The sequence below is a fragment of the Epinephelus fuscoguttatus genome, linkage group LG24 (assembly GCF_011397635.1).
Source record: "Epinephelus fuscoguttatus linkage group LG24, E.fuscoguttatus.final_Chr_v1".
In the NCBI taxonomy this organism is placed as follows: domain Eukaryota; kingdom Metazoa; phylum Chordata; class Actinopteri; order Perciformes; family Serranidae; genus Epinephelus; species Epinephelus fuscoguttatus.
Window position 1 is genome coordinate 4,897,178 of NC_064775.1, and position 16,547 is coordinate 4,913,724.

General features: G+C 43.4%; 2 protein-coding genes across 4 annotated transcripts; one reads left to right on the forward strand and one right to left on the reverse strand.

Annotated features, from left to right (window-relative positions):
- Positions 1-1,729: 1,729 nt before the first annotated feature.
- LOC125884933 (PI-PLC X domain-containing protein 1-like) lies at positions 1,730-6,195 on the forward strand. The gene is made up of 7 exons (XM_049570233.1): positions 1,730-2,219; positions 2,389-2,525; positions 3,435-3,560; positions 3,655-3,810; positions 4,042-4,154; positions 4,393-4,463; positions 5,635-6,195. Exons 1-7 carry the CDS (start codon positions 2,099-2,101, stop codon positions 5,955-5,957), a joined length of 1,047 nt encoding a protein of 348 aa, XP_049426190.1. The 5' UTR covers positions 1,730-2,098; the 3' UTR covers positions 5,958-6,195.
- A 139-nt stretch (positions 6,196-6,334) lies between these two features.
- On the reverse strand, positions 6,335-16,307 carry LOC125884932 (NACHT, LRR and PYD domains-containing protein 12-like). Of its 3 annotated transcripts, XM_049570229.1 has the most exons (18): positions 16,123-16,307; positions 15,957-15,996; positions 15,217-15,319; positions 15,013-15,129; positions 13,031-13,141; positions 12,839-12,911; positions 12,532-12,736; positions 10,537-12,331; positions 10,270-10,443; positions 9,465-9,638; positions 9,207-9,380; positions 8,909-9,082; positions 8,633-8,806; positions 8,242-8,415; positions 7,838-8,011; positions 7,471-7,644; positions 7,128-7,174; positions 6,335-7,039 (listed from the first exon to the last, which is right to left on the reverse strand). In XM_049570229.1, exons 3-18 carry the CDS (start codon positions 15,303-15,305, stop codon positions 6,510-6,512), a joined length of 4,359 nt encoding a protein of 1,452 aa, XP_049426186.1. In that variant the 5' UTR covers positions 15,306-15,319; positions 15,957-15,996; positions 16,123-16,307; the 3' UTR covers positions 6,335-6,509. The 3 variants fall into 3 exon arrangements, with proteins under 3 accessions (XP_049426186.1, XP_049426187.1, XP_049426188.1); XM_049570230.1 differs by lacking the exons at positions 13,031-13,141; positions 16,123-16,307 and having other exon boundaries at positions 12,839-12,927; positions 15,013-15,319; positions 15,957-16,116; XM_049570231.1 differs by lacking the exons at positions 15,217-15,319; positions 15,957-15,996; positions 16,123-16,307 and having other exon boundaries at positions 12,839-12,927; positions 15,013-15,022.
- Positions 16,308-16,547: the final 240 nt, after the last annotated feature.

Here is a 16,547-nt window from a genome sequence, read left to right on the forward strand (position 1 = left end):
TACAGGACATACTTTCACCGAAAGACGTCACCTGAATGTACTACAGTCTGAAGAAAAACACTCTGATGAAGTGAAATACGTCACTGTGTTGAGGAAATGTCAGGAGATCATCAGAATTAGGTAACGAGATGAATGGTTTCTTAAGGAATGCACATAAAAAGTGCCTCTATGTGCCTTTGGCCTGAAATAAACCTAAATAAGTCATCTGACTATTGCATGTTTTTCTAAGCAAAGAAATCAAGCTGTAATTGCATAAAATGTGGCTTTGATTTCTATTTCATTTTATAGACTGGTGGTGCAAGTGGAGGGAAATACTTGTTTTGGTGTTGACTTTGCCTGGGCTATATTTAACAAGTAGAATAAGGTAAGAAAGACATGATAAGACCGGGGGGAAACTGCAGTGCAGCAGCTGCAATACAGTGTTACAGGAATGCAGATACAAAGTGTGTAATTCACAAGGATTAAAATAAATACGGAGCAAAAATAAACTAAATATAAACCCAGATAACAGTAAGGTGCAAAGGGTAAGAACTAGCTAACAGCAAGGTTCAACAACAGACAAAAAACTGTAAGGTACATGGTGAAATATTTGACTGTAAACTTACAGTAAATCATAGGCTACTAGTTGCATCCCTTTCACAGTCAGTTACTGTATAATTTTTTGCAATAAAATATTATGAAATGATGTCTCACAGTAGTAAAGTCTGCATATTACTGTGATTTAGCAGCATACTTCTTTAAAATTGCTATTTTTAGCTGCATGACTTTCACATTAAAATTCTGAATGTGGTTAAATATCACAGTTTAAGGTGATTATTAAGTAATTAAATTGTGAAACTTGTGCACAGTATAACCAAGGAGGCAGAAATAAGTCTTGTTTTACTTTCAGTGCCAAGAAGAAACTTGTGGAGGCTACTTTTCTGTCTGTGATTGATTACGGTGACATCTTGTGCATGTAACCTCCTCCATTTAAATAGCCGTGATTCAGTGCACCACGCATCTCTACGTTTAATTACAAATGCAAAATCCCTGACTCATCACTGCATTCTTTATGATTTGGTGGGTTAAACGTCACTGACCACTCGCAGACAACAGTAACTGGTATATTTTGATCTAATAGTTGTTGTTTTTTCATCGATTTTTGTATTATATGTTGCATTTTAAATGTGTGCTGATTGGCGCAGGTCTCTCAATTGGACTTCCTGGTTAAATAAAAACTAAAAACACTATATATATTTACACAGAAAGCAACACCTGTGTGGTTCTAAATGGAAGATACTTCTTTGTCCTTGAAATCAACTAACTTTTAACGTGCTATTTACATGTTTGTTTGTTGTTTTAACCAGTTGCTACACAAATACATAAATAAATCTTAATAAATGTTTTTCTTTTTATGTATGATTGTATCTTCACAGGCCATTTTTGGATTCTTCCCTCTCCTGCACAATGTTTTAAGTTTAAATTTCTTTTTTTTTTCTTTTATTTAATGCAGATAAACTAAACTAAATCTATTTTAGATGTGTTTATTGTAGAAACACGTTCAGGCTGAAACTAAAATAAATTCAATATTATATTCAAATTCTATTTAACAATTTAATTCAATAAATAAAATGTATTGTTCAGCAGCTTGTTCAGCTTTTACTTCGAAAACGAACTTCCGTAGCGTCACTTATCCGCTTTTATTTTAAAAGGATATCACAGGAAGTGCTAGCTTGTTGTAGCCGTTAGCTTCTCGTTTTACACATATGAGCAACTAAACTAAACTAAATCTATTTTAAGATAATTTGTTTATTGTACAACAAGTTCAGGGTGAAACTAAAATAGGTTTTTGTCCAAGCCTGCATTTCCTGTGCCTTCAACTAGTAGCTTAAGCTTTTATTTCGAAAACAAACTTCCGCCGCGTCACTTATCCCCTTTCATTGTGAAGGCTTTTACCGGAAGTGCTAGCTTGTTGTAGCCGTTAGCTTAACGGACGTTTTGATGTGCGGAAATTTTGTAAACAAAGGGTGTTTGCAATCGCAACAAGGAAAAGGAACATGTTAAACCTTCGTTGCGAAACCAGTGGATGTTTAGCTGAGCAGATAGGCCATAAAACTAAATGATTCCGGTGAAGACAATGGAAGATGAAGAGCGGCTGCAGCTGGGAGGAAACCCGGACTGGATGTCGCGTCTGCCCGAGGAGCTGCTGGATGTCCCGCTGTGGGACCTGGCTTTACCCGGTAAGAGAGACATACCAGGGGAAAGTCGGGCAAACCTGGCTTTATTTTATTTTCACATTACCCTGCTTGTGTTTATCTCCTCCGTGTGTACACTACATGGCCAAAAGTATATGGACTGGGACACTTTTGGGCATATATTTAATGACTAACTGTTCACCTCTCACCACAGGGAGCCACGACAGCATGTCTTTCTGCCTGGATGTGTCCTCTCCTGTCCTGAGATCAGAGCCCCGTGTCCTCAGAGTTACTGACATGCTGTTTCCCCGCTGTACTCGAGCCTGTGTCTACCGCTGGGCCACCACACAGGTACATGGACCAGCGGGATTTATACTTGTGTCACTCTGCAGTTACACCTCCAAAACACTAGTCGGCGCTGTGGTTTCTGCGAAGTGCTGTGTTGATTCAAAACACACATTAAACACACATTAAACATGGCTTAATAGAGACAGTTTCAAACACAAGTACACAAATCAGCTTCACTATAACTGGCAGCATTCACAGACAAACACTTGTCTTTATCTGGACACATTTTCCCCACAAATACAACATGCTAACATTATTAGCACAAGTCTATGGCATTTTACATTGTATAAATTAGCCTAGCAGCTAGCGACCTTTTCCCTTTCTCATATAAAACCAGGGACAACAGCAACATTTAACAAAGGTAACAGTACATAATTTGACTTCATTACAACTCACAAGGTTCACTGACAAAAATTAGTGTCACACTAAACACGTTTTCCAAACAAATACAACATGCTAATGTTATTAGCACAAGCCTATGGCATTTTACATTGTATAAACTAGCCCAGCAGCTAGCGACCTTTTCCTCTTCTCATATAAACCCAGGCATGTCAGCACACATGTCACAGTTTATCGTAAGAGATTTTGAAGTGACATTCTTGCCCCTGATGGTGCGTTCAGGTGCCATTCCTCAACGTGTAAAGTCAAACAACTCCAAGTTCATATCTCTTTATGTGCTCAAGGTCACTAATAGCGACTAGAGAGGAGGCACCTTTACAAAGACTGTGAGCAGACAAATAGTATTCATGTGCAGAAGGGCCCACGTCAGCGAGAGCTTTGTTCCTACGGCCATACGAGCTCTAAATAAGTCACCCTTTGTTCTGACATTCAGTCTGTGATGAATGCCAATCCATTTTTTTGTCTCTGTGTGTGTATTAATGCTGTGTGTCTAACGTGTGTGTGTGTGTGTAGCAATCCGTCCTCAGTGATCAATGTGACCTTGGTATTCGTTTCTTGGACCTGCGGATCGCTAGGAAGCCATCGGGAGGCAGCGAGTTGTTCTTCGCCCACGGCATCTACACACTGATGACTGTGAAGGTACACACTCGGCAGGAAGTTTGAACAGGAACAACAGGAGAGTTACTGAGAAGGAATGACTGAAAAATATGCATGTTTGTATGTGTGTGTGCAGGAGGCTCTGGATGAACTGGCTACCTGGTTGGACGCTCATCCGAAAGAGATTATAATCATTTCCTGCTCGCACTTTGAATCACTAACCAGCGAAGATCACGTGGACCTTGTGGAGTACATCATCTCGCTGTTCGGAAAGAAGCTCTGCTTGTCACAGGTGACTGGGCCTGAGGACACAACTATTTTACTATTAATAAAATCAAAGTTATCTATTAGCCAACATGTCCAATATTTGCTGCATCCAACTTCTCAAATGAGAAGATTTGCTGTTTTATGTCACTGTAAACTGAATATATTTAGGTTTTGGGCTGCTTGAAGATGTCACAAACTTAATTAATTTTTAATTAAAAATATGGAATACTTACTGTGTCCATGTGTTTATATGCAGGACGTTCCCACTCTGCGATCCTGTTGGTCCAGACATCAGCAGGTTGTTGTTACCTATGACAACCAGCAGATGGTGCTGCTGCACCCTGAGCTGTGGCATGACATACCTTACTGGTAAATACACAAATCTATGTGTTTTACGCCATGTTTGTTTTATTGTGCATCAAAATCAAGCAGGTGCTCACAACTGTAAAACAACAACCTGCAGAATTAATCATGTTTTGCTAATCTAGGCCTTCATATGACCTCACATGAATACTTTGCTGACATCTCTACACCATGAGATGTCAATCAGATAAAATCTAATTTAAGCATCAAACTGACTGGCCTCATGGGGGCGCTCTGTCTCCAGGTATGCTGACAGCTCAGACCCGAAGAAGGTGATTGCCTACCTGGAGGACCAGAAGCACAGTGGAAGACCAGGTAGGCGGTGGTGGAGGAAGGTAGGGGCCCAAATCCAGTGGGCCCCCAAAGGCCTTCAGCCCTTAACCCTGCCTGGGAGAGTTTAAAATGATATAAATCAGCTGTCCAAGGGACATTAAGCTTAGGAATTAGGAAGTTTTTGGACAATTTCAATTCAGAACGTGTACCTTTTTAATATTGAATTTATTTTTAAAATTATTTCTGGGAATTTTACGTAAATTTCCTGAAATTTTTGTGTAAATTTCCAGAGACATTTCCTGTAAATTTCCTGCTACATTTATTTCAAAAAAATCTAGAAAATGACCAAGCCAAGTTAAGCTTAGGAATTTGGGAACTTTGGTACAATTTCAAGTTAAAAAAGTGTACCTTTTACTGTTTTCAAGCATATTTTTGAAACATTTCCAGTAAATTTCCTGAAGATTTTCCCTGCATTTTCTGGAAAATTCCCTGTAAATTTCATGGGAAAAAAAGGAAAGAAATTTGTATTTTTTTCCTGAAATTTTCCTGGAATATCTGTCAAAAATACAGAAAATTTCCAGTAAACCTTCAAGGGAAGCTGTGCTAGAAAATTTGGGAATTTGTGCACAATTTTAATTTGAAAAGTGTAATTTTTAATAGTGAACTTAATTTGGATGGAAATACACAAAACAAATAAAATAAATACTAGGTCTTATGGCATGTTTTAAAGAAAGTTTGCTCATTTATTTATTAAAAAATAATAATTAAAAAATAACTAATTAAATAATTGCTCATTTATTTAATTGAACAGTCAGAAAGTATTAAAATAATTTACTAAATTGAAAATAGCAATGTCACACTATAAAAATTAGATTATAAAGCACAAGTCCTGCATTCAAAGTAGGTAAAAATATAGAAGTATGAGCAACAAAGTGTATCTAAAATATCAAAAGTAAAAAGTCACAGTGCAGACTACTAATCACTAATATTGATGTATTCATATGTTAATGGTAATGTTAAAGTTGGTTAAGGTGAAGCTAATTTTCTACCATTACTACTCTGTTCTACATCATATACCAACATAACAGACTAAAGCAACCAGTCCCACTGAAAATAAGAAGAATAAAAATATAAAGTGGCTAAAATGGAAACACTGAAGTACTTCTTGGACTGTACCTCTCTACTGATGGTTCACTGACCGTTTGTTTTTCAGCTGGTTTCTACGTCAGCGGTCTGAACCTGACAGAAGACACTCCCTACGTCCTCTGCCATCCCCTCCAGGACATGAAGGAGATGACGATGAGGGCGCTCTCTGTGCTGCTCCGCTGGGCGAGCGAGCAGCGTCCGGGGCGCGAGGCGGACAGGGTCAACATCCTCTGCTGCGACTTCGTGGACGTCAGTCAGTTCTGCTCGCTCGTCATCGGCCTGAACTACAAGCTGCTCGCTGCTCCTCGCCCTGTCTGCAGGATGCCACGAGCACCTTCCTCGGAGGTCACTGGCTGTTGCCATAGCAACGAGACTGGAAATCCAACGTAGAAAAACACATCTAAGAAGTCAGTTCTCTTTATGTCTGATCATGTGAATACTGAACGTCACATTGAAATATTTCCCTCCTGTCTCTTGCGCATCACACACAGAATCATCTTTGTATTATTTTCAGATTGTACATATTCAGCTTTTCTAAATGTATTCGACTTTTGCACTTAATTTGCACGCCATTTTGGAAGATATACTTTCATACTGTACATGAATAAACACTTTCATATATTTCTAACGATTTTTGCAGCTCTCCATCTGTAATGATCTCAGTAATCACATGGTATCGGTAAAGTAGAACACAGCTTGAATGTCCCTGAGAGGCTTGCAGGCAGTAGTCAATGATAATAAATACAAATAAAATTCAGCAATAATTATAAACAGCCAAAAAAGTAAGGGGTAATGCCAGTGTTAGGTCAGTTTTCTCTCAGACCACTTAAATTACAATATGCTCAAAGGGCTATAATTGGATCTTTGCCCAATGGCGCCAAAATTAAACTGCCTGCCCTGAGAGAGTTTTGATCCGACAACAGATGGCAGCACTTTCCCGTCTCAACACAGGGACACTGACGACTCCAACGACAGGAAACCAAACCCAGGGTACAGAGGTTCAATGAATGCACAGCTGAAGGTGTACAGGTGGAGCAGAGCGTCAGGTAGAACGCTGTAAAAAGACAGAGTCCCGGCAGGCCAGTCCAGATACACTCCGACTCTTTTCGAGGCCGAGGAGGGAGGCGTGAGAAGAGCGGTTCTGATATTACTGTGCCAGGCGTAGTAACAGTTATCAGTCAGCTCCAGACTCCACGACTTCTCGTTCCATCCGAGCCGACTGCCGTCACGGGCTCCTCTCCTCCTGAGTCCTCTGTAAGTCACTCCAACGTCCACCCCTCCTTCAAAGTCCACCTCCCAGTAACAGCGACCAGTCAGACTGGTCGTACACAGCAGCTGGTAGCACCAGTCGAATCTGTCCGGGTGGTCGGGATACGGCTGCTTCTCTATGGACAGCATCACTTTTCGCTTGTCCTCGGACAGGTGGACATTTTTGTGTGCTGTGTTCGGGTCCAGCGTGAGCTCACAGGCGTCTGACGGAGAGGAAAAGACAACAGATGTGGGTCTGAAGGTTTTGACTGAATGGGCTTTGTAATTGAATCTTTAATTTTACACACTTACACTTCACCAGACCAGATTTCAACCACTGAGCACATCCGTGATCCACACTGGAAGAGGGAAACAAAGTCAGACCAGCACTGAGGCAGTCTCTTAGACAAAGAGGGTGAGTTTTTGGCTCCGATATTTTCGATTGACCGCAATATCACATCGCTTATTATTTCATTTCATCTCATTTTGCTTTAGTTATTCAGTTGTTTGTTTCATAAACCTTCAAGGTAATAACACAAGTGAGAAGTAGGGTCATTTTCTTATTCACCTCTACAATTTAAATGCTTTTTGCAACAGTAGACTCGCCCCCTGCTGGCCATTTCAAAGAATGCAGGTTTAAGTTTTCACCCCGTACCTGAGAGTATCCAGTCTCCATCCTGGATCCTTCACTCCAGCGGACAGCAGCTTCACTCCTGAGTCTCCTGGATGATTGTAGCTCAGGTCAAGCTTTCTGAGATGGGAGGGGTTGGACCTCAGAGCTGAGGCCAGACTGGTGCAGCCCTCCTCTGTGATCAAACAGCCTGACAGCCTACACAAATACAAAAACACTTGAGCAGGGAGTTTTGTCCATTTAAAAGTATGGCTAGATGTTTTTATGAGTTCACTGGTCTGGAAATGGCTGTGATATTGCCTCTATTCAAAATGGCGGTCCACACACTAATGGGGGACATCACAGGACATTTCATAGAAAAAAAGGAAGCATAAATATACAGTAATTAGACCTTAAAGCTTCGAGTGTACAGTGTGGACTCTTGAGTCCAGCAGAGAGCAGCTTCACTCCTGAATCCTGCAGGTCGTTATTGCTCAGGTTCAACTCTCTCAGAGTGGACGACTTGGTGCTCAGCACTGACGAGAACTCGTGACAGCATTTCTCTGTGAGCCTAGTTTGACTCAGTCTGAAAAATAAACACATAGATCAGTCCCTACAGGATTTCATAAGCTGTGTTTTTGGATTGTTTTAAACAGAAGCGCACTGGACTCCCTCTTGTGGCCGAAAATGTCAACAACAATTTTGTCTACAGCTAATTTATACAATGTAAAATGCCAGTGTGTTTACTTTCAGGTTTTGATTGATGCAGAAAGCTTATATAACCAGGTACAAAGTCATGTTAAATTGTTATCTCACCTGAGAGTTTCCAGCGTACAGTGTGGACTCCTCAGCGCAGTAGACATCAGCTTCACTCCTGAGTCCTGCAGGTCGTTGTTGCTCAATTCCAGCTCTCTCAGACTGGACGACCGGGAGCTAAACGCTGGGGCCAGAGCTTCACAACTTCCTTCTGATAACTTACATCCACTCAGCCTGAAGGGTTTCAATCAATGAACGTACTTAGTAATATTCAAACTGGTCTTAGTGATGGCATTCATGAGGTGTAAAGTGTAGAAGCACAGAAGATGAGCGAGTACATCTGTGGGTGCACAGACAATGAGATAAACCACCTGACAACATAGGGGCAACTGCATTTCATGAACAAGCCAAAACCTGCAGTAACACACTTCATAAACATCAGAATACTGACCTGAGAGTTTCCAAGGCACAGTGTGGACTTCCCAGACCAGCCGACATCAGCTTCACTCCTGGATCCCGCAGATCATTGTTGCTGAGGTCCAGCTCTCTCAGGCTGGAGGACTCGGAGCTGAGGACTGATGAGAGGTCCTGGCAGCATTTCTCTGTGAGGTTCGTTTGATTTAACCTGCCAAAGGAACACACACATTTACACTTGTAGTATGTTTAGGAAGAAAGACAAGAAACAGTCAGGCATATAACCCCAAAAATCCTAAAACATTAATCAAACCTGAGAGTTTGGAGTGCACATTGTGGACTCTCTAGCCCAGCACACAGAAGCTTCACTCCTGAATCCTGCAGGTCGTTGTTACTCAGGTCCAGCTCTCTCAGATTGGACGACTTGGAGCTCAGAACTGATGAAAACTCCTGACAGCATTTGTCTGTGAGCCTCGTTTGATTCAACCTAGTTAAATATAAAAAGAAACCATCATAGGATCAGTGTCTCAGTCTGCTCACCCTCAATACCAACCAACAAATATTATAGTCTGAATTTAAGGAAGACGTGACACACAGTGATGTGATCTAACCTGAGAGTTTCCAGTCTACAACACTGACTCTCCTGCCCCACAGAGAACAGCATCGCCCCTGAATCCTGCAGGTCGTTGTTACTCAGATCCAGCTCTCTCAGAGTTGAGGACTGGGAGCTGAGTACTGAAGCCAGAGCGCCACGACTTTTGTCTGATAAATTACAGCCAACCAGCCTGAAGAAGAATGGATATTAACATACATTTACCGTGTCACACCTCTGAGTCATTACCATCCTGTGAAACATCATTTATCCTGACCTGAGTGTGTCCAGGGCACAGTGCGGACTTTCCAGTCCGGCAGAGAGGACCTTCACTCCAGAGTCCTGCAGGTTGTTGTAACTAAAGTCCAGGTTTCTCAGACCAGATGATTTGGAGCCAAGAACTGATGCTAACTCCTGGCAGCATTCCTCTGTGAGATTGTTGTGACTCAACCTGCAAAAATCAGTTGAAAGTTTTGTTCTTTATATTTAAACACCCAGACGCGCCAAGCTGACATCAAAGAACTAGTGGGGACTAAGTTGGACTGTTGCATCGCCTCATGTCGCTTGCATCTCCGCCAAAAAGCTGCACTTGAACACAATGTCAAGACGACAGCAGACAGCCAAAGGAAATAACTCTACACAGCAGCAGGTAGCAGCAGTCTATACTCGTCATTCAAAAACGGAAACTGAAAACACAACTGGACGTATTGAAGACATTTGTTAGCACATTAACAACAAAGACCCGAAACACGAGATGACCGCAGGATACATCACTGACAATGCATCCGAGCGCTTCTACAGAATGTATTCCATAAGGTACCCAATATGATGAGCTTGTTTCAATCTCACTCCCTCTTGACTTTAGTTGTTTACTTTCCTCACTTCTGATTTTCTTCTCGTGCTCTCAGCTCAACTGCCAATCAGAATGATTTCTCGGGCTCCACAGTCTCTGATTCAACGGCAAAAAAACCAACAAGGGCGCTTACTGATGGCCCAACATTGACTGTCCCTTTAAAGCCTATGATAGAATTACGAAAGAGGACATTTGAGTGGTGGATCAACCGTACAGTGCATGATCTAACCTCAGGGTTTCCAGTCCACAGCGTGGATTCTCCAGTCCAGGAAGGAGCAGCTTCACTCCTGAGTCCTGCAGGTTGTTGTTGCTCAGATCCAGCTCTCTCAGACGAGAAGACTGGGAGCTGAGAACAGATGCCAGTCCTTCACAGCTTTTCTCTGACAGGTTACAGCCACCCAGCCTGAAGAAGGACAACAACATAATTTCAAAATAATCATTATTCTGTAGGAATGAATGGCTTTGGGCTGTCCTGTCCTGTCTTCTTTAAACTTACAGAGACTTTTTGGAAGCTTTGACGACTGGCAGCAGCCTCAGAAGACCCTCCTCAGATGCAAAGTATTTCCTCAGGTCGAACACCTCCAGGTCTTCCTCCGATGACAGCAAGATGAAGGCCAGAGCCGACCACTGAGCAGGAGAGAGTCTGACCGTGGAGAGACGTCCTGAACTCAGGTACTGTTGGATCTCCTCCTCTAGAGAAGAATCATTCAGCTCGTTCAGACAGTGCAACAGGTTGATGCTCCTCTCCGGAGACAGGTCTCTTCTGATCACGCTCTTGATGTACTGGACTGTGTCCTGACTGCTGTGCGAGCTGTTTCCTGTGTGTGTCATCAGGCCTCGCAGGAGAGTCTGATTGGTCTGCAGTGAAAGGCCCAGGAGGAAGCGGAGGAACAAATCCAGGTGCCCATTTGGACTCCGTAAAGCCATGTCCACGGCACTCTGGAAGAGGTATGATAGTTTGGATTTGTCCCTTAATAGATTAGACCACCAGGCTTTTGACGGAGACAGCAGACTGACGCCAGAGTTCATTAAAGTCAGAAAGACGTAAAGAGCAGCCAGAAACTCCTGAACACTCAGATGGACGAAGCAGAACACCTTCTCCTCACACAGCCCTCTCTCCTCTTTGAAGATCTGCGTGAACACTCCTGAGTACACCGACGCCGCCGTGATATTGATGCCGCACTCTGTCAGGTCTGACTCGTAGAAGATCAGGTTGCCTTTCTGCAGCTGCTCAAAAGCCAACTTCCCCAGAGACAGAACCATCTCCCTGCTCCCTGGATTCCAGTGTGGATCCGTCTCAGCTCCTCTGTGATACTTAACGGTCCACAGTTTGGCTTGAACCAGCAGGAAGTGGATGTACATCTCAGTCAGGGTCTTGGGCAGCTCTCCTTCCTCTCTGCTCTTCATCACATCCTCCAGAACTGTAGCAGTGATCCAGCAGAAGACTGGGATGTGGCACATGATGTGGAGGCTTCGGGACGTCTCGATGTGGGAGATGATTCTGCTGGCCTGCTCCTCATCTCTGAATCTCTTCCTGAAGTACTCCTCCTTCTGTGGGTCAGTGAACCCTCTGACCTCTGTCACCATGTCAACACAGTCAGGAGGGATCTGATTGGCTGCTGCAGGTCGTGTGGTTATCCAGAGGCGAGCAGAGGGAAGCAGTTTCCCCCTGATGAGGTTTGTCAGCAGCACATCCACTGAGGTGGACTCTGTAACATCAGTCAGGATCTCATTGTTGTGGAAGTCCAGAGGAAGTCGACACTCATCCAGACCGTCAAAGATGAATACGACGTGGAACTCTTCAAACCTGCAGATTCCTGCTTCTTTGGTTTCAGTAAAGAAGTGATGAACAAGTTTCACTAAGCTGTATTTTCTCCCTGTCAGCAGATTCAGCTCTCTGAAAGTGAATGGAAATGTGAAGTGTATGTCCTGGTTGGCTTTGTCTTCAGCCCAGTCCAGAGTGAACTTTTGTGTCAACACCGTTTTCCCGATGCCAGCCACTCCCTTTGTCATCACTGTTCTGATTGGTCCATCTCTTCCAGGTGAGGCTTTAAAGATGTCTTCACATTTGATTGTCGCTTCTGGTCCGGCTGGTTTCCTGGATGCGGTTTCGATCTGTCTGACCTCATGTTCGCCACTGACCTCTGCGGTCCCTCCTTCTGTGATGTAGAGCTCTGTGTAGATCTCATTAAGGAGGGTTGGGTTTCCTGCTTCGGCGATCCCCTCGAACACACACTGGAACTTCTGCTTCAAGCTAGATTTGAGTTTGAGTTGGCACGCCGTTGGAGATTCTGCATGAACAAAAAACAATACAAAAATAGTAAGTGGATGCTACAGAAGATACGGCAACAGCATTTTTGATGTACATATGGAGTTTCTATGGGCATCCCTTGAAAATATTTATAAACATTTCTAGCACTTTGGAACTGTCAGTCTACTACTTCCAGTGTTTCCTGTTTCCATCGTGCTGAAGCTGTAGAAATAACCTTACTGCTCTGAAGAGAATCAGCCAGCTCCTCTTGCTTTAGCCTCCTCAGGAAGTGTGTCACAATTCTCAGAAACGCCTCTCTGCTGTTCCTCATATCCTCTTCCTCCTTGCTGTCCGTCACCTTGTCATCCGAACACTCAGAGCTCACGGCCCTCTGCATCGCCTTCAGCTCCTTCTTCACAAAACTGATGATGGTCTCCTCAAGCAGCTGGAAAGTTAAATAGAAAGCTTCATTTGTAAACGCTCTATCGATTGTGCAGCAAAATAAAGACAAGAACTGCTGTGACTGTGCAGGTGTAGATTTACACACCGTAAATATGAAGTCTGTTTGACCCTCCAGGGCAGACTGACCGATGTGAGCATCTGACACTTCCTGTTGTAGTCTGGAGAGAGAAAGAGCTAAAACACACACACTTCGGTGCCTTTGAAAATAATTTATTCTGATACCACTTAAAATTGCTTTGTTTATGCTTATATAGTACAAAGCAAAATGTCAACTTACTCTGTCTCAGAAGAAAGCTGTTTTTGAAAACCAAGAGGTGGCTCCTTTGACTGGTTGCTCTTCATGGACACACAGCTGGGAACAGGAGAGTCTGGTCTCTCCTGCTGGATCCTGACCAAAGAAAGATGGTTTCTTTTTATAGACCACTTCAACTGTGTCAAATTTTCTGACAAAAGTGAAGATGGTTTCTAAGACCTCGTAAGTAAACAAAGAAAAGGAGTGTAAGAGTTTTGAGGTATCCATCACACGCCTATTTTTCTTTTTCTCTAACGTCTACGGAGAGACATGGACCGATCAGCCACGATATTAAAACCACTGACAGGTGAAGTGAATAACATTGATCATCTGATTAAAATGCAGTCTTCTGCTGGGAAATCTTAGGTCCAGACCAAGCAGGAACCTCCAGGGATGACAAGTGAAGCCAGTGCGGAAGTGCCAAAAACTGCAGTTCCTCGAATGGCCACTTGAGGCTGGCTCCAAAAGCGAGTCAATCCCCATAGAGCCCCGTGTTAAAATGCTCAACTTTACAGCGCATTATTAAGGGTGTGGTCACTTTGAGTGACAGGTGGCGCCCCGACGGGTGGCTAACTCGCTGCTGGCTGTCTGCTAGGCATCATCTCAGCTAATTCGCAAGTCACCGAACCTGACTTCTCAGCCGTGTTTGTGCCTTTTGGATATTTTGTATCATGAGGGAGCTGGCACCAAGTGGGAGCATGAGCGGGAGCAGCCAACACCACAGGGCTAGCCAAAGTAGCGTAGCTTGTTAGCCTTAGCTAACTTAATAACTTCAAGCGAGGTGGGCGTGTTTAAGCGACCAGGCTTCATTTGGCCCGCCGCTTTGCCCATTTTTGATTGGCTGGGCGTTGGGTGGAGTCATGCACTGCCAAGACTGCGACGGCCAGAGCCGCCCACTTTGAGCTTCAAATCCACTCCTCAGAAACCAATGGGTGACGTCACGGTGACTACGTCCATATTTTTATGCAGTCTATGGTCCAGATATTCATCCCCCCCCCAGTGACAGGACTGGCCCGAGGAACATGAAAAAGTAGTCAAGGCGTCGGCCCCTAGACCCAAATCTGATTGCGCATCTGTGGGGTGTGCTGGTACCCCACATGACTCAAAGGATCCACTGCCAGACACTGCAGGACATCCCTCGAAGTCCTGTGTCCATGTCTCGACAGGTCAGAGCCAAGTCTGATCCAAGCAGGTCCCACCATGGCTTGTGGGTACTTCTAGTCGCTCAATTAAATTGGGATCTGGGGTATCTGGAGGCCAGATCGATGTGTCTTTGTCACGTTCCTCAGGGTATTACTGAACTGTTTCTGTGGTGCAACATGGTGCATTGTCCTGCTGGGGTTGTATGTGTGGGGTTGTACTTGGTCCACTTCGACGGATAGTTCGGTTCGTTTGGAGTGGTGTGAACACTCATTCAAACTCTGGTGCGGACCACAGGAGCGAATCCTGGTCCGCTTGAAAACTGGGGGTCTCGGTTCACTTGCAAGTGAACCCTGGTGCGGTTGGCTTACAGTGGGAAATGCAAACGGACTATCCAGTGAGCCAAAGAGAGGAAGTGACGTACAGTGCGGTGCACTGAAGGGATGGATTTCCGTTTTCGGCCCTGGCCAATTGATGAGCCAGGTTTTCTTCTTCCTCGTGCTTTTTTTCTTCCTAGTCAGTGGTCGTTTTGGGCAATACTGCCCCCAAACGAGCAGTTGTTGTAACTGCGTGACGTTGTCCAGGTGGTTTGGTCCACTTTAAAAGTGCAGTGTGAAAGTGAACCGAACCAAATGAAAGTGTGAAATTTTTTCGGCATTCCCCGCCCAATCGAACTGAGTACCCCGGACTATCCTGGTGTGAATGCACCCGACAAAAAATATACTTTTATACTTACTGTACTTGTATTCCATTTCTGCCAATATATCCCCCTAAATCCAACACACTGGACCTCAAAGGCTTAAATAATACAAAATAAAAGGACTTACTCTGTCTCAGAAGAAAGCTGTTTTTGAAAACCAAGAAGTGGCTCCTTTGACTGGTTGCTCTTCACGGACACGCAGCTGGGAACAGGAGAGTCTGGTCTCTCCTGCTGTCGCTCTGGGCTTAAACACAACACAGAGTTTTTACTGTTAATAATCACGTATGTGAAATGATACAGCTGCTGAGCTCTGATCTGACGGTCATCTCACCTCTGAGCTTCGGTCCAGCTGTCATGTTCCCCAAGTGGAGTCATTTTGGAGGGGAGGGTTCCCTCATCTGCCCCGTCAGACGCGTCCATGCTAGAGCCTACAGCTTGACACAAACAGAAACGGACTGCTTTTGTCAGTCAGCCTGAAAATGGAACGAATGATGACGCACAATTAACTCAGTTAACTTAAATTATATTATATTCATATGTGGTTTAACATACTGTATTATACATTATGATTTATATGTTCAGATTTGTCCATCAAAACTTACAACCCCTACAAGTCAAAGTCTACAAAATAAAATAATAAATCATTCATAATTAATCCAGAGAACAAATATGATTGCATCATACTAACCATACCACATTCACATAGTTATTACTACTGTAGATTTTAATACTTACTCCACTACATTTATTTGACAGCTGCATGCGAAACAATCATCCTTTTAAATGTTCATGCATTTTCATATATAATGCAATCCAGCTGTGTGTAAAATAGTCTTCACATCACTAATTATAACATGAAAGAGCTTATGTAAATATTAAGTGACAAAGGTCATTCTGCTGCTTCATCAGATACTTTAAGTGCATTTGTCTCTGTACTTTTAAAACACTTTCAATGCAGGACTTTAACTTACAGTGAGCAGAGTAGCCCTCTCTTTTTAGACTGCGACACCTTGAATGGTAACAGGACGCAATACACCACAGAAGAAGAAGAAGAGAATAAGTCTCACTCACCTTTTGTGGTAAAAATACTGCGTCTCACAAGAAAGTGAAACTAAACTCCAACGTCATCGAGGACATCACCATTAAAGAGAGAGACAGAAAATGGACATAAACTAGCTTAAAAAGACACGTTTTAATCAACCACTTCACCTGTCTGTCATGTTTTTTCACAACTTACCGTGAAGCAAAAGCAGCTGATGTCACCAGTGTATTTTTTTGCCCTGAGCTTTCCCTGCAGGCAGCTCCCAAGGGTGCGTCAAACCCTGTCCCACGGGTACAAGCGTCATACTAGCCTAATTCGCACATTTCCACTTTCAAAAGGTAACTTAAGCGCATGTTTTGGTAGATTGCGTCATGTAAATACTTGTGCACGAGGCGGGATTTGTACTTCGTGTGAAAGTTAGTCTGCCTGAAGGCAACGCTCAGGGCAAATACAGATCTGAAGGAGGAAGTTGGGAGGAGCTGTGTCACTCTGCAGTTACATCTCACAAACGCTAGTCGGTGTCAGGGTTTAAACACACATTAAACACACAGTAAACACACATTAAACATGGCTTAATAGAGGCAATATCAAACACAAGTGCACAAATCAGCTTCACTATA